General features: G+C 53.3%; 8 protein-coding genes across 8 annotated transcripts; 6 read left to right on the top strand and 2 right to left on the bottom strand.

Annotated features, from left to right (window-relative positions):
* Positions 1–15: 15 nt before the first annotated feature.
* C7974DRAFT_458132 (uncharacterized protein) lies at positions 16–1855 on the top strand (the record flags this gene model as incomplete). The annotated part of the gene is made up of 2 exons (XM_046146076.1): positions 16–681; positions 739–1855. 2 exons carry the CDS (start codon positions 16–18, stop codon positions 1555–1557), a joined length of 1485 nt encoding a protein of 494 aa, XP_045994628.1. The 3' UTR covers positions 1558–1855.
* Positions 1856–2014: 159 nt separating this feature from the next.
* C7974DRAFT_415382 (uncharacterized protein) lies at positions 2015–2643 on the bottom strand (the record flags this gene model as incomplete). Its single annotated transcript, XM_046143887.1, has 4 exons — positions 2015–2059; positions 2125–2303; positions 2364–2415; positions 2476–2643. 4 exons carry the CDS (start codon positions 2641–2643, stop codon positions 2015–2017), a joined length of 444 nt encoding a protein of 147 aa, XP_045994627.1.
* A 188-nt stretch (positions 2644–2831) lies between these two features.
* Positions 2832–5004, top strand: C7974DRAFT_399007 (DHHC palmitoyltransferase-domain-containing protein). The gene is made up of 3 exons (XM_046142375.1): positions 2832–3947; positions 3997–4105; positions 4152–5004. Exons 1-3 carry the CDS (start codon positions 3022–3024, stop codon positions 4953–4955), a joined length of 1839 nt encoding a protein of 612 aa, XP_045994626.1. The 5' UTR covers positions 2832–3021; the 3' UTR covers positions 4956–5004.
* A 188-nt stretch (positions 5005–5192) lies between these two features.
* Positions 5193–8525, top strand: C7974DRAFT_399004 (uncharacterized protein). The gene is made up of 5 exons (XM_046142374.1): positions 5193–6549; positions 6598–6968; positions 7014–7213; positions 7265–8165; positions 8234–8525. The coding sequence occupies exons 1-4, from the start codon at positions 5490–5492 to the stop codon at positions 8142–8144; spliced, it is 2511 nt and encodes an 836-aa protein (XP_045994625.1). The 5' UTR covers positions 5193–5489; the 3' UTR covers positions 8145–8165; positions 8234–8525.
* Positions 8526–9385: 860 nt separating this feature from the next.
* On the bottom strand, positions 9386–11841 carry C7974DRAFT_227145 (Rho GTPase-like protein activator). The gene is made up of 5 exons (XM_046137302.1): positions 11495–11841; positions 10826–11435; positions 10032–10775; positions 9672–9981; positions 9386–9626 (listed from the first exon to the last, which is right to left on the bottom strand). Exons 1-5 carry the CDS (start codon positions 11747–11749, stop codon positions 9515–9517), a joined length of 2031 nt encoding a protein of 676 aa, XP_045994624.1. The 5' UTR covers positions 11750–11841; the 3' UTR covers positions 9386–9514.
* A 201-nt stretch (positions 11842–12042) lies between these two features.
* On the top strand, positions 12043–12969 carry C7974DRAFT_316828 (pyridoxamine phosphate oxidase-like protein; the record flags this gene model as incomplete). Its single annotated transcript, XM_046138578.1, has 2 exons — positions 12043–12105; positions 12316–12969. 2 exons carry the CDS (start codon positions 12043–12045, stop codon positions 12967–12969), a joined length of 717 nt encoding a protein of 238 aa, XP_045994623.1.
* Positions 12970–13454: 485 nt separating this feature from the next.
* Positions 13455–14891, top strand: C7974DRAFT_227140 (MAT1-1-1 mating-type protein). Its single transcript, XM_046137301.1, has 2 exons — positions 13455–13853; positions 13903–14891. The coding sequence occupies exons 1-2, from the start codon at positions 13610–13612 to the stop codon at positions 14736–14738; spliced, it is 1080 nt and encodes a 359-aa protein (XP_045994622.1). The 5' UTR covers positions 13455–13609; the 3' UTR covers positions 14739–14891.
* Positions 14892–15321, top strand: C7974DRAFT_227127 (uncharacterized protein). The gene has a single exon (XM_046137300.1). The coding sequence runs from the start codon at positions 15045–15047 to the stop codon at positions 15276–15278; it is 234 nt and encodes a 77-aa protein (XP_045994621.1). The 5' UTR covers positions 14892–15044; the 3' UTR covers positions 15279–15321.
* The last annotated feature ends 226 nt before the right edge of the window (positions 15322–15547 follow it).

Raw genomic sequence — 15547 nt, 5'->3', positions numbered from 1 at the left:
GCCGTTGATGACGACATGGGCAAAGACGACAAGTCCAAGAATTTCAATTTGAAGGTGCCCAAGGGCACGCGAGACTGTACGCTGCACCCTTCGCTCGCATTTGCATCGTCCAAACTAAGCCGATGTATTCTAACGCTACCAGGGACCGGCGAGGATGCCGCTCTTCGTGATCGCCTTTTCGAGACCGTGACGACCGTCTTCAAGCGCCACGGCGCCACGACCCTCGACACTCCTGTCTTCGAGCTCAAGGAGATTCTCAGTGGCAAGTACGGAGAAGACTCAAAGCTCATATACGACCTACAAGACCAAGGAGGAGAGTTATGTTCGCTGCGCTACGACTTGACGGTCCCGCTTGCGCGATGGCTGGCCATGAACCCCAGCGTCCAAAATTTCAAGCGCTACCAAATCGCGAAGGTTTACCGCCGTGACCAGCCTGCCATGACGAAAGGCCGCATGAGAGAGTTTTATCAGTGTGACTTCGACATCGCCGGTACATACGACGCCATGATCCCTGACGCCGAAGTTCTCAAGATCGTAAACGACGTCTTCAAAGCCCTTGGCTGGGAATCATACACGATTAAGATGAACCACCGTAAAATCCTCGACGGCATGTTCAAGGCCGCTGGTGTGAAGGACGAGCTCATTCGACCCATCAGTTCTGCTGTGGATAAACTGGATAAGGTATGGATGCTCTCAAGCCGATGCGCGCAACCGTCTTTTCGCTGACTGAATTCTCAGCTCCCCTGGGCAGAAGTGAAGCAGGAAATGGAGACAAAAGGCTTGTCCGCGGACATTGCAGACCAGATTGGAGAATGGGTACAACGCAAGGGTGGAGACGACATTATCGAGTTCCTCAAGGCCGACCCCATACTCTCGCAAAACGAGGACGTGAAGAAGGGCATTCAAGATATGGAGCTATTGTTCGCCTACCTGGACGCTTTCGATGCACGAAGCCACGTGTCTTTCGACTTGTCGCTCGCTCGAGGTCTGGACTACTACACTGGTCTGATCTATGAGGTCGTTACCGAAGGCTCTGCTCCTCGAGCGGATGGCAAAAAACAAGAGATTGGTGTCGGCAGCGTCGCAGCAGGAGGTCGCTACGACAACTTGGTCGGCATGTTCAGCGGCAAACCTATTCCATGCGTGGGTATTTCCTTTGGCATCGACCGCATCATCAGCATCATCAAAGCTCGTGGTGAATCGACACAACGTGCGAAGGATGTCGATGTCTTTGTGATGGCGTTTGGTGGAAAGGGCTTTACAGGCATGTTGACAGAACGCATGCAGGTTGCCCAGGAACTGTGGGCTTCGGACATCAAGACCGAGTTCTCGTATAAGCTGAAGCCGAAGCTGCCGCAACAGTTCAAACAGGCGGAGTCGGCCGGTGTGCCGCTGGCAGTCATCTTGGGAGAGGAAGAATTAAAGGCAGGGAAGATTAAGATCAAGGTTATGGGCATAACCGACGAGAACAATCCCGAGAAGGATGGTGTGCTCGTTGAGCGGAGAAACATGGCTGCGGAGATTCGCAAACGACTGCCCAGTGCCAACAGCGAATAGTTACACATTCGGTAACAGGTCACAAAGAAAAGCATTAGATACCCATAGATATTGACGCCTTCGGCAGGTTTGTAATAAGCTCCAGCTGTGCATCTCCTGTCGACGACGACTTAACATCATGCGTGCATAGCAATCTATCTGTACATTGTTGTGAAGGTTCTGTGTTCTGCCTGTGCTCGCACATCACACAGCGCATCCGGCGATGCATCGTCCTTGCACGTGTCAACTGCCTTCATGCATAAAACGCTGAGCAGACGATGCAATTACTTCTGCTTGACGTCGGGGCTCTGAACTTTGCAGTCACAGCCATCAACGTAGGGGAAATGCTTCTAGGTCTTCGATTCCTGCTACATGATTTATGTACAGTTGACTTCTAAACGAAAAGGTGTCCAGGGCGTGGTGTCTGCTCTTCTCAAGCAATCTTCGGGAGTTCAAGCATCGGCTGGCAAATGGCGGCTTAGTAACCGTCCTTGCCCCACTTGTTGTATGTGTCGTGGAGCTCCTATTGGCAAGTCGTCAGCCAATGCCTGCACAGACGGAGTCATTCACGACAGAGGACTGGCATACCTTGGGGAGAGTCACGTTGGGAATTACGACCACGTTCAGGGCCGAGGGAGCGTCCTTCTTCACGCTGGTGTCACCGCCGGGGTGGTACTGGTATGGGCTGGAGCCGCCAGACTTCCACGGCTCGCTGTGCTCGGCCTTGGAAACGGCGCGCTCGGAGGAGGCGCTGGTAGGCGAGCGGGCTGCGCAAGTTCAGCATGGGATTGCACCATGGTGCGTCGGTTGACTGGCAGGGAGCTTACAGAAGTGCCAGCCTGCGAGGCCGAAGACACCGCTCATGATGGCCAAGAGCACCTGCACGACTCAATTAGTCCCCAATTGCAATTCCCTCCGTGGCAGGGGCTCGCGGCATACATAGAGCTCGGGGTCGCGCTTCGCGCCGGTCTTGAGGGCGTCCTTGCCGGCCTGCCTCTCGGCGTGGCCCGCGTCAGAGGCGGCGGTGCTGGCCCAGCGGCGGGCAGGGGCGGCGGCGCGGAGGCGCGGGGCAGCGCGGAAGGCGGAGCGGGCGGCGATGGAGGACATGGCTGCGTTCGGGTGCGTGGGCGTCGACGGAGTGCTGGAAGGGTGCGTGGTGGATAGGCGGGACTGACGACAAAGCTGGGCACAGTGGTTCGAGCCAAGCTGCGTGGTCCCAAAGCGGCCTAGCGGGGCCCGGGCCTGGCTGCAGCCCTAGAGTCGTCGACCGGGCATTAATCACCGGCCCCTTTGCGCTCATAACTCACAGCTTTTCAGCGCACGCTGTTGCCCGCGCGCCCTCGCTCGCCGCGCCACAGAGCCGACGCCCTGCACGGCTTCCCTTCCTGTCGCTCCTTCGCACTCCCCTTCGCCATCCGCGCCTTCCTACGTTGAGGTCATGCACATCTCAGCCACGACCCTGACCACGACTACCACGCTCCGCCCATGACGACGATCGAACAGAAGCGCAGCTCGACGGGCAGCCGCGTGCTGGGGATGACTGGCCCCGTCGGCGAGCCGTCGCTGCCCCCGTCGCGACCCTCCTCCATCACGACTGTGAACTCGGGCAGCCAGGGACGATGGTCGCAGCCCGCCGCGCCGCGAAGGGGAGGCGGCGTGAGTGTCGCAGGTAGCCTGGGACACAGCCGCCCGACGACGGCCGCGAGCAGAACCCATGTTCCTCTGGCTGCCCATGGCTTCTTTCGACCCATGAGCTCGCAACGCCTCCAGCAGCAGCGCAACCAGCGGCCAACCTCCCTCCTCGGCCAGAACTCCAACGTGCGCGACTCGACCGCCAGCTCGTACCGCCAGAGCATAGGCTCGACACAGACCACGCGCGGCCAACACATGCTGGGCCTCCATCACGAGCTGGACCAGCCTCCCCCATCACGCGGGACTGACATGACCGACCGAGACATGCCCGACCGCACAACTGCGAACTCAACGCCCACAGGAGCCGAGACTGTGCGCAGTCGCGACGAGAGTATCACGCCTCTGCAACGACCTCGACCCCATCATCTGGATCTCGCTAGCACGCACAACAACGATGCTAACAAGCTTCCGACGCCAGCGAAGTCTCCACATTCTTTTCGCTCCAGCTTCATGCTACCCAGCCGTGATGGTCGATCCGCCCAGATGCGTGTCCACCAGGGCCACGAGAAGCTCACTTCTGCGGAATCGTCACCCAGACTTGGCCGGGCAGAGTCCACCAAGCAAGCTGTGAAGAGGGAGCTTGGCAAAAACTACGAGTACTTCGCTGGGAACACAGCTTTTTTCTGGGGCGGACGACTTCAGAACACACGTGATAGGCCTGTGAACATTGCAACTGCAATTATGATTATACTGCCAGCCGCCCTCTTCTTCGGTTTCTCGTATGCTTACAACCCACCATTCGTCTTTCACAAGCTGACCTACATACAGTGCGCCATGGCTGTGGCTTAATGTTTCTCCATCGATACCCATTCTCTTTGCATATCTGTTTTTAATATCCGTCTCTTCATTCGTCCATGCGTCTACTTCCGACCCAGGCGTAAGTGGTTCAAATTGGTTGTTTTGCGCGACGCTGACCTTGCCAGATTCTCCCTCGTAATCTACACCCCTTCGCACCCACTAATCCTAATGAAGACCCTCTGAATCTTGGTCCTCCAACGACTGAATGGACAATGGTCATTTCAGCAACTGGAGCAAATGCAGCAATGGAGGTACCGACCAAGTATTGCAAAAGCTGCAACATCTGGCGACCTCCGCGCGCACATCATTGCCGCATCTGTGACAACTGTATCGAAACCCAAGATCACCACTGCGTCTGGCTCAATAATTGTGTGGGCCGTCGTAACTATCGTTACTTTTTCGTTTTTGTTTGCGCCACAACACTACTTGGACTCTTCCTGCTAGGGGCAAGTCTAGCCCACATTCTGATATGGCGTGCACGAAACTCCGCTACTTTTGGCCAGGCGATAGATCGTTGGCGAGTGCCATTTGCAATGGTCATTTATGGGCTACTAGGGTGGGCTTATCCTTTCAGCCTCGGCATCTACCACCTGTTCTTGGTTGGGAGGGGTGAGACCACTCGCGAATATCTGAACTCACATAAGTTCATGAAGAAGGACAGGCACAGACCCTTCACGCAGGGCTCACTTCTGAGGAACTGGATTGCGGTCTTGCAACGCCCGCGCCCACCAACATATCTGCACTTCAAAAAGGAGTACGAAGAAGGCGATCAAAGGTTTAACTCTCACAAAGGCAGGCGCACAGCTTCTCTGGCGGCTGAGCAACAGGGTGGAGGACTGGAAATGCAAGACGTCAGTAATAGTCACGGCTTCCAAGGACCGGCTGGTAGAGCTCTCCGAAGCTCTCCGGACGCGAACACAGCACAGTGAGAGATGGGCTTGCTCTTACATACGTAGTTAATGAACCATCTGACGTCCATGTTGAGTTCCCAGTCGTTGCTTTTTGCGTATGTGCACAGTTTCGAACTACAGAGCACAATACTATGTAGTGCAAACAGATTCATGACAACCTACCCATTAAAAGGCCCAGCTCGAATTCGCATAGCAAGTCTATCGGCCTCTCCAGCTAATAAGACGGAATGCGTGGGTGGTGACACTGGCAGATCTGAGTAGCCTAATTGGTTGGCGACTAGCTTGATACCCTTCGAAGACAACACTTCCTCCGACCAACCCTCAACTCGCAATCGACCTCGCTATCAGTCGCCATGTCGGTCGCGTCTGCGCGCACCTCCGTGCAAGCCTGATTGACCCATCTGCACCTTCTCGGAAGTGCATGCGCGCACAGTACGCGTGTACTTTGTCACTGTCTCTAGCAGCGCCCGTGAGACCGGCGACCTCCTTTGCGCGTCACTGCCCTGCCCTGCAACGGAACACCTACCACGCGACCCGCAAGTCGATTCCTCGATGACCATGGCTGAGCGAGACGGTTCGCCCATGTCCACATCGTCCATGCTGTCCAACAACGCGGTCCAGCACCCCGGCGTCCGCGCCACGTCCAGCGCGTCGCCGCCCATCTCGACACCGCCCACCAGTCTCGACGACGCTGCTAGCGTGATGTCCGAAATAACGAAGCTGGAGCAGACGACGGAACTGTATGAGGACGCATCGGTCAGTCCAGCAGCCGACGCGCAGGCTGGTGCGCCACTTCCAGCTCGCGACACCCCAAACACGCAGGGTCATCGGCCTTCTCGGAGCTCGCGCAAGTCGGTGGTCACGTACAATGTCCAGATCCTTGCTGGCACCGCAATCCATACGCCCACGAAGTACCTCGAAAAGCACCACACAAATGTCCTGCACGGGTCGCTCGAGGCACTGGCTCCAAAAAGCAACGACACACCAGCGAAGAGGAGGACACCGAAGCCGAGAGTCAACGCAAACAATGCCACTGACTCTGCAGAAGAACAACTCGCGGTCGAGACTGCGCAAGCGCTGCGTCGTCGCACTTCTTCGCGGGGCACAGACCTCCGCAAGGAGGCTCTGCGTAACAGTACTGGAGTTGGTGAAGCTGCAACAACCTCGTTTGCTGGAGGCGAGTCACTTGTCCATAAGGCTCTCCGAAGGAGCGCATCAGACTCGCACCTTAAATACATTACAGCCTCCGCCAGTCCATCCTCATCGCGTCGTCCACGAACAGCAACAGACACTCCTGATGAGGACGCTACAGACACGAACTCGGAGCAAAGACAGTATCTCAAGCCCAAAACCAAGGCCTGGCTAAAGCAGGGCCTGTATGTCGGTCAACATCGCGACTTCGACGCTCGGTTGTCGGAAACGCAGAATCGCGCGAAGAGGAGGGCCAGGAAGCAAAAGGAACGTGACATGCTTCCTCTTCCAATGTTTGCTGGTGGTCGTATGCTAGATGAGGATCCTCATCATGTGTATCGGCAGTTTAAGCTCCCCTTCGACACATATAATCCTCTGCCTAGAAAGGTCAAAGTGGATGGTTGGGTGAAGCTTTCCAAGAGTAATGTTTCATGCCTCCCTTGGTAGTCCTCAGCTAACACACTCCTAGATCGCTTCATTGGTGATGCGTCTGCTTTATGGAAGCGTGACAAGCAAGACTCCTCTCAATGCTATTGCGATCCTGAGGACGGATGCGGAGAGGCTTGCCACAACCGCATTATGGCATACGAGTGTGACAGTACCAACTGTAGACTGACTCCAGAGGAATGCGGAAATCGTCCATTTGCTGAGCTCAAACGACGAGGCAAAGGAAATGGTTATGATTACGGCGTCGAAGTCATGGAGACTGAGGGCCGTGGATACGGAGTTCGAGCCATGAGGACCTTCCAACCCCATCAGATCATCGTCGAGTACGCTGGTGAGATCATCACTCAGTCTGAGTGTGAGAGGCGCATGAAGCAGGTTTACAAGAAGGACAAGGTGAGACAAACAAGATGCCTTGCAACCTCGACTAACGTAGATCAGTGTTACTATCTTATGAGCTTCGACAACAAAATGATTATCGATGCTACGCGAGGTACAATCGCAAGATTTGTCAATCACTCCTGCGAGCCCAACTGCGAGATGATTAAGTGGACCGTTGGTGGAGAGCCAAGAATGGCCCTCTTTGCCGGTTCGCGCGGAGTCATGACTGGCGAAGAGCTGACCTATGACTATAATTTCGAGTAGGTCAACAGCGACACGTGCTTGAATTTGGGTTTCCTAACTTTGTGTAGCCCATTCTCCCAAAAGAATATCCAGGAATGTCGCTGCGGTACCGAGTCTTGCCGAGGTGTCCTTGGTCCAAAGCCGAAGAAGCCGGTTGAGGAGAGATCGATCGCCTCTGCTCTCATTGCTGGTACCAAGCGCAAGCTGCAAGACTTCCTGGGCTCGGCTCGTGCCAGATCAGAGAGTACCGCCGATTCTCCTAGGAAGCGAAAGATGATCACCGGATTCCCGAAGGCAAGAACGCAGGATGACGCAACGAGAGTCGCTCGCGAACAAGCCGAAATTGATGCAGCGGAGCACTCCAGGCAAATTGCATCTCGCGAGAACCGTGCCATGAAACGATCTTCCGCTTTGGCTGTTCCCAAACGATTACGTCCAGTTGTAATGAGACGCACGGCTAATGGTTCGCTGAAGTCAACAAGGACCACTACTGTCAATCTGCAGCGAAAAGTCACAAAGCCAGGTGCCTTGAAGGCTGTCAACAAGTCTACGCGTATGTACACCACTTCGCGACGTGCGAGTGCAGCAGTGAGTGGCCGGAGAGGTGTACCGCCCTCAAAAAGACCTAGCACCCCTACTCCAGACTCAGAGGTTGAAGAGGATGAATCGGATGAGGATGCATCTCCGAACATCACGCCAGCGTCACTTCGTAGTGCGTCAAAGGACGGCAGAAAGCGTGTCCTCAACTTTGAGTCCGACTCGCAGCCCTCGCCACCTCGATCGAATACAAAACGTGGTGAGGCAGCACGTGCTACTGTTACAAACAGACTCAGATCCACGCAACAGAAGCTCGCTGTCAACCCACGTAGCTTGCATGACACCGGTGCGGGTGTCAAGAATTCATATCACCCCGCACAAAACAGGCAACGGACTGTGAGAGGCAGGTGAGTCCATGAACTCTTGGCGACTGTATGACTCTAGCAAGACTGGGTCAATCCAGTTCATACTCAAGCCTATACTGACTGATTTATTCTCAGGTTCCTACCCAAGCATCTTCGTTGAACTAAGCTGATGGTGTTGATCCCTCGCCGTGATAGCCTGCAATGCCAGGTTGTGGTTATTTACCTCCTACAGCTCGCTCCTGGGTGCCAAGCGAGTCTGATGACTACTTGGAACCGACGATACTGTCTGAATTAATATTTTCTACCGCGTAACATTATCATACTTTAACCTGCTTTCTCTATTGAGAGGCATTTTGCTTGATATACTGTAAGCACACCAGAAAATTAAGGTGATCTACTCGTGATACATCCATCCCATGTGTTCAACCACGCGTGTAGGACGACACGTGCAAAATACGTGCCCGCCAATATTCACGAAAAAGCGGATGCCGAAGCTTGTTCGGCAGATGCATCTGAGTTGTTATATCGTCCATTGCTATAGCTTCCTTTCTACTCGTTGTGAGCCACTAGTCACAAAGTATGTGGTCAAGAAGATTGCGCTGTGACAAGATCAGGCATAGCCCATTCTCCCGAAAACTAATGAGAAGTATGATATGCAACGAGCTGATCAGTCCACCGATTGATCGAATGTCAGAGGAGAGATGCTGTGAGCAATTGCAAACGCTACCACGACTGATGATTATGGTGTTGCTCTCTAAGCGAACATTGACAACACAATTTAGGAGAAAAAATGTACACTCCGCACCAGTCTATTGTTCTGCAGTTGGGGGTGATGAGATCTTCGCCTTTTGAAACTAGGATACCGGGAAAGGAGCAATCAGCTAAGCTATCATTAAGAAATAGTGTCACTATCGGGATCAAAGAGCATAACTCAAAGATCGAAATTCCCAGAATATTACAACGCTAACTGAAGGGTGTCGAGTAACTGTCAGTTGGAGGTTCGTTTCTTCATATGTGTCATTGAATGCTGATATAGCGTGAAGTCTCGATCAGAGTACACCCCCAGGCTCATGCTTATGCACGATGAACGCATCGTCTGAAAGGTGATACCCGCCAGCCAGAATGGCGGTATCTTGAACACCGAGGGCCTGGCAAACATTGTCAAGTTTCCACTGGCGGTAGAACTTCATTTCTGAGCAGCATCGCCTTGCCGTATTCTTTCTCGACCACCCAACGTGAAACAAGAATGAAGGTGTGACTGCCGTCTAAGCGACCGACAATGCTACAGATCTGGATCTGCAGCCAAACCTCCCATACTCTGCTGAGTGCGAAAAGACTTAGTGTCATAGGTTTCCCGGCATGTCATGATATATTACGCACTTCCTCCACATGGTAGTAATCCGGAGGTGAGCTGGCTTAGTCTTCATCAAAAATTTGGAGCACGTTGTCCAAGATGGTTATGATAACGCGTGCCTGGAGCCCAGCGTCCGCCATATTGTTGCCTTTGTGAGGCCCCATGATAGATGGACTGGAGGAATTAGCTGTAGCCTTGAAGATGACTGGAGATACTTACGCCCAGCAAATGCCCAGATTAGCTGTACTCATGCGGTTGATCTCAGATGATTGTTGAACACGGTGCAAGTGCAGAACTATTGCGCGAAGTGTTGCGTAGTTGGGATCAGGGAGTGCGTTGATCAGTGCGTGCATCGAGTCCCGTCGCATTGTATCATCATCAACTCGAGCAGCGTCGATGAATTTTGTGTAGAATTCTCTGGTAAGAAGGGGATCGGGCAGCTCCCTGAAGAATTGCTTCAACAGACCGGCAACGCTATTGACGTCGTGTTGAAACGCTTCGGGATTCCGGAAATCGACCTGCGATGCGTCTGATGCAAGTCAGTGTGAATTCTTTAGAATGGATGTGCGCGTAACATACCGCTATCGAACAAAGCTTTCATTTGTTGGATATGGGACGAGGTTCCTGGGATGCGGTAAATGCCCTCAACTTCTAAACCGAACAGATCCACTGCTTGAATACACTGATATACCACCATGGGCACTGGCGAGCCATCTCGGTGGAAGAGATCTTCGAGGGTGATACCGAAGACTGGATTGACGGGGGGTTGCGGGTTATTGTACAGTATCCCACTTGTTTGCTGTGCTGTTGCCTGACCAACAGGTCCCCGTGGATACTCGGGCTGCGAGAAGGAGTTTGATGCAACAGGCGAATAAGGAGACATCCCAGGCGCAGACCCCTGGTTGTTGGCTGGCTGAGAAGGCGGCTGGTAGGAGGAGAATACAGCTTGAGGATCCGCATCGAGATGCTGAGGGGGCTGCTGCTGCGGGAAAGTCGAACCATTTGCCTCCATTTGCTGTGGTGGGAAAGATACCGGTGGCTGAATTTGTGGAGGCATTGACGTGCGACGGTCGTTGTTACCGGTCGGGGTCATGGAAGGGTACGATTGCGCAGGAGCCTGAGTAGGGTGCTTGACGTAATGCAATTCAGGTTTGATCGAAACTTTAGTAGCATTCTTCAGGATGAAGTCGTCAAAATCTTTGTCGTTGTTGATTTGATAGATAAGCTGATTGACACTTGGAGGAGGCTGTGCGGTGCTGCCCTTGAGCGGCTGTGGGCTGACTACCTGGCCGTTGTTGACAACCAACTTCTCATTGAACGATGCTATCAAGGTCAGTGATGTCCCCAGAGAGGGTAGATCGCAACAAACGTACCGTATTTTTGCATTTCCATCGTCAATGCCGCATCCGTCTCTTTGATGAGATCTAACAGGCCAGACACAGCCTGCGGGCGCGCTGTCGCTACGAGCTCCTTCCGAGAAGCTTGTGCCGTCTGGACCTTGCTGGCGTAGTCCTGGTCCGCGGCTTGTAGCTTTCGCTGAAGGTCCTCTTCGTGCTGGGCAGCTGATTTGGGACCCTTGAGACCAAACTTTCTGCCAGCGCCCGTATCTCCGGTTTTGACACGATCTAGATCCTCTGCCAGCTGGTCGTACTTGGCCTTGGCCTTCTCTGCGAGTCTCTCGGCATCCTGCACCTTGTTCTCTGCCATCATACCAGTCTGCTTCAGCGTTTTGCGATTTGCGTCCATTTTGTTCGCCAGCTGCAGAAGGTTCTCGTGCATGGCGTGAAGGGCGAGTCCAAATTGGGTACCATTGTCGGCGATGCGCTCGTTGGCGTGTAGAACGTATTCAAATTGCGTCGCATATGATTCGTGGCGCGCATCGGCTTTGCGCAGACCGTCAAGCGTCAGCCGGCTTAACTTCTTCAGACTACCAGCATGTTCCTCCTCCAGAGCTCCGCGACGCTTGAGGAAGCTGGCAAAATCCTGCGCATAGTTGGTCAGCCAGAGTGTTGCAAAGACGAATGAGGAAAAGATGCACGAACTCGCGCACTCGCAATGCTAGCTTTCAGACGGTTCAGTAGTGTTGTCACACCAATATCTGAATGCAAAACCTCATGCACGCGCTGCTGCGTTTGCGTGTCTTGGGGTGGTGCACGCTGCTCTGGCGATGCGGGCGCGGCTACGTCGTCGATGGGTGAGACGGGTGCAACGTCATCGTTGGGGGCGGTGGGGGCGTTGAAATCGGGATTGAAACTGTCACTGCTCGCCATAGGCGGTATAGAGGGCGGCGCAGCCATTGTTGGTGTTGTTGGCGTTGATGACGAGGCAGCTGTCAATGGAGGTCATAGCTAGCCGGTTGGCTGTCGTACTCGGCGCTTCTCGCCGGCAACGCTTGCAGCAGTGGTGCTTCCTTCTTTCAACGTCGTGCCATCATCAACCTCATCCTTGTTCCTTGTTTCTTGTTGCTTGGAAGCACAGGCAAGAATTCGGTTTTACCTCATTCAACAACTGACTCACTTGACGGTGCAATTCTCTTTTCTACCCCTCAGCGGCCTTCTGTCAGCAAGCTGCGACGATATCAAACCCGATCATGTCGGCCGTTTCCAGTGGTTTGCCAGATGAGGTTATAACCTGTCTCCAGAACGCACGTTTCGTAAGTGTTTCCGGCCTCGTATTTCATTTCATATTGTATTCATACAGCTGTGTTACCCGAGTATCACCAAGCCATTGGCTATCCCTTGCTCAACTTCGAGTCCATTGAAAGGACATCCCATGCTTCCACAGTATGCGAGTGTCGCCTTTTCAATACGTTCACTAGCCTCTGATTCCATTCTGGTGTCGTAGTGGACTCTAACCGTCGCAGCTCCATCTCGCGACATGTTCGGACAATGTTCCCCATGTCTCTCTAATGAATTATACATACTTGCCGAATACGCCATACTCTTCATCACCTATCATCATAATGACGACGCCTTCTTCTTCTCGGAAGACTGACAACTTGGAATCGAATGCCCGTGTTTCGCTTCTTGTTCACGACTGGATCTCCCATCGACCACCGACTCTTAGTCAGCATGGTCGCTCGCCTTCACCATCTGCCTCAGGTCCGCGGTCTGGTTCGTTGGCAGAGCTTCTACTCGGTATGAACACAGCCTCGCTCAGCAGAATCAGCACTACGATCAATGGCGTCGCCGAAATAGTACCTTCTGGCTCTGAACAGGAGCGCTGGTACAGGGCGCAGCATCTTGCGAACAACACCTTTGGCCCTACGGACGAGAACACCTACTCGAGCTCACCGGGCGATGGCGGTTTATGGGGAGGAGGCGGTCTTACCCGTACAGTGTCCCAAGAAAGAGATACGCAAGAAGGAGATGGTGGCACGAGATGCTATGTTGAGGGAGAGGAGGTTAAGGTTGTGGTTGTCAAGATCAAGGACGGCAGAATTGCCGACTGGAAGGGTCAAGTGAGGGATTGGGCAGTGGCCAGCAGCACTACTGCTGCATTGACGAATGGTACCTAGCTTGCTACGGGCATTACACGTAAAGGGTTGGAGTTTTCGGTAACTGACCTCGTGCAAGAGCGCAATCAGCAACATGGGAAGTTTTAAAGGCCACACTAAACATACACTACGTGGACCATGTTCTAACAGCTCACAATTGTTAAGCGAAGCCATCTCAAAAGTCGAAGAGCGTGATGATGAAAACGCCTGAACCAATTATCGAAGTTCAGCCTAGAATGTGGCCGTGGCCGTTTGTCTCAGTGCTCGAAACTTGCCTGCAACAATTGCAGCGAATCACATCGAGATTCGAACAGTATCCCTGCGATATCGCGTGCAGGATTGTGCTCCCCTCAGGTAAGTGAAGGTTCGCAACAGATTTTTTAATTCGCGCAACCTGTGGTGAAGTCAACGGTGAGTGCACTGACCAACGGTGAATGCACTGACTCTCTCGCCTGCGCCCCCGCCCCGCGGATTATAAGCTCCACATCCCGCGTCCTTTGTTCTCATACTCAGACACTCCTTCACCTACTTCTCAACCCACCTTCTCAATCCACCTTCTTAACCCACCTTCCCTTGCAGCCAACTCTCGTCTGCTTGTCAATTCCACCACGCGCATCGAGAAGCGCCATCAATAACAAAGACCAAGCTCGACCTTCACTCGATGTCGTCCATCCTCCGGACCGGCCAGGTGGTCGTGTCAAGAGACCCAACTGCTGCAGAGATTGAGCGCTTCCTCGCCAGTCGCAGTGGTAGTCAGATGACGCAACTGATGCGATCCATTCAAGCACCTGCCGCTCAAGTCTCACTCGCAAAATCGATGCTTCTCATTCCATCCACCGCTCATACCAAGAGCGCACCTCCCGAGAAGGCCAAGAAAGCGCTGAATGCCTTTGTTGGTTTCCGATGTAAGTTTTGGTTTCAGTTTCACTTTGATCAGGCTAACAAAGAGTCCAGGCTACTACATTCATATTCCTGACCTCAAGCCATGGCCCATGAAGAAGCTTTCCAACATCATGGGAGTCATGTGGGAGGCAGACCAGAACAAGTCGCTGTGGTCGTTGATGGCGAAAGCTTGGTCCATCATCCGCGATCAGGTCGGTAAAGACAAGGCATCTCTTCACCACTTCTTCGAGATCATCTGTCCTCATCTCAACATGCCTACTCCAGAGACTTACCTCCACTCTTGCGGTTGGACACTGAGCTCTGACAAAGATGGCAACCCAACTGTCTCGAAGAAGTCCTTTGTATCGCAGGTTACTGTCAGCACCGGAATTGCAGGCATGGCTCTGTCCGTCGAAGACATCATCACCCACTGTCAGGACATGGGTTATGCCATAGGCTACGTTCCTGATCTCGAAACTCACTCCCCAACGTTTCTGGCTCAGTCTCACAACCACAAGAGCAGCTCGGTCGTTCCACAGACTCAACCTGCGAACTCTGTCTACGACTATCGCCTTGCAGCACGCAACAAGCGACGAGAGAAGCGCCAGACTTCCCGGGATACCAGCGTTTTGCTGGCGCTGCAACAGCAAATCATCGATGCTCACTCCACGCCCGGCCAGGATATCGTGCCCCACGATGATCCCGTCCTTTCCGAGAGTGAGCCTATGCACTTCTATCAGAGTCTTGCTGGTCTTTTGACCGACCACGATCAGCAAGGTTTCACAGACTTTTCTGGTGATCTTATTGCTACTGGAGATGCTGCCATGGCAGGCTGGACTGACTACGCGTTCCGCATCGGTGCAGATGAAGATGCAACGCTTCCCATGTTTGACTTTGCCAATATGTGATCTTCGTAAGATCACTCGCATGTACAATGTCTGGCAAGCAGTTGACACTCATAGCATGGTCAGCAATCTTGGGCAGCATCTCTACCACACTGGTCTCCTTTGGCTCACGATCCCATAAACCGTTCAGCCTACTTCTCTTCTCTCGATACCCCCGATCACATGGCTACCCAGCACACCGATCAAATTTTTCCTTACTAGAAGCATCACTGTAGCCCTTGCGACAGGCTGGCTACACCACGACGAGCACGCGACGAATCCACACCGATATCGTCTCGTCATTTCAATTTCATCAGCACGCTACCACTAATGTGCCACCGCACTCTCGGCGGCCTTCGAATGTTTTTCTTTTGTTCATCACACGGCACAGCTTGCATCATGCACAGCACATGGGTTACGGATTTTTTAAACATGCATGGAGGTTCACTTCACTCTACTGCATATGGGATACGGGCATTGGGGCATTCGGGCATTGGACGAAATCAGGCATTGACAGGGCTCAAAGCATTGAAAGTAATTCTTTGCATGCACTCATGTAACTAGGCACAGGTACATAGAATAAATAGCAATGACATCAAAAAAAAAACTCAGAAAACAACGCTCTCCTACTGTTTGTGTTGTGATCCGTGATAGCTGTCGCAATCCTCCATCGCTGCTGCCGCCTTGCTTCGCTTGACCCCCACACAGGCTCCAGCCGGGACCTTGTGGAACATGTGTGCACATCGCTTCATGCGCCGTTGCGCGCTGTCCTTGCGCGCTTAGCTTGTGGGTGAGGCGGGTGGGGATGATCGTGAGCATAGCAGCTTGTACGC

Source organism: Boeremia exigua (genome assembly GCF_020726555.1).
Source record: "Boeremia exigua strain MPI-SDFR-AT-0100 chromosome Unknown C7974scaffold_9, whole genome shotgun sequence".
NCBI lineage: Eukaryota > Fungi > Ascomycota > Dothideomycetes > Pleosporales > Didymellaceae > Boeremia > Boeremia exigua.
The sequence above is the reverse complement of the archived record's forward strand: the minus strand, read 5'-3'. Positions and strand labels throughout refer to the sequence as shown.

Coding starts and splice junctions, on each gene's coding strand:
- C7974DRAFT_399007 (XM_046142375.1), top strand. CDS start 3,022: ATGACGACGATCGAACAGAAGCGCAGCTCGACGGGCAGCCGCGTGCTG. Junction 3,948..3,996: donor GCCCTCTTCTTCGGTTTCTC/GTATGCTTACAA, acceptor ACCTACATACAG/TGCGCCATGGCTGTGGCTTA. Junction 4,106..4,151: donor CGTCTACTTCCGACCCAGGC/GTAAGTGGTTCA, acceptor TGACCTTGCCAG/ATTCTCCCTCGTAATCTACA.
- C7974DRAFT_399004 (XM_046142374.1), top strand. CDS start 5,490: ATGACCATGGCTGAGCGAGACGGTTCGCCCATGTCCACATCGTCCATG. Junction 6,969..7,013: donor AGGTTTACAAGAAGGACAAG/GTGAGACAAACA, acceptor AACGTAGATCAG/TGTTACTATCTTATGAGCTT. Junction 7,214..7,264: donor ACCTATGACTATAATTTCGA/GTAGGTCAACAG, acceptor AACTTTGTGTAG/CCCATTCTCCCAAAAGAATA.
- C7974DRAFT_227145 (XM_046137302.1), bottom strand. CDS start 11,749: ATGGCTGCGCCGCCCTCTATACCGCCTATGGCGAGCAGTGACAGTTTC. Junction 10,776..10,825: donor GATGGAAATGCAAAAATACG/GTACGTTTGTTG, acceptor TGACCTTGATAG/CATCGTTCAATGAGAAGTTG. Junction 9,982..10,031: donor GAAAGCTTTGTTCGATAGCG/GTATGTTACGCG, acceptor GACTTGCATCAG/ACGCATCGCAGGTCGATTTC.
- C7974DRAFT_227140 (XM_046137301.1), top strand. CDS start 13,610: ATGTCGTCCATCCTCCGGACCGGCCAGGTGGTCGTGTCAAGAGACCCA. Junction 13,854..13,902: donor TGCCTTTGTTGGTTTCCGAT/GTAAGTTTTGGT, acceptor CAAAGAGTCCAG/GCTACTACATTCATATTCCT.
- C7974DRAFT_227127 (XM_046137300.1), top strand. CDS start 15,045: ATGTGCCACCGCACTCTCGGCGGCCTTCGAATGTTTTTCTTTTGTTCA.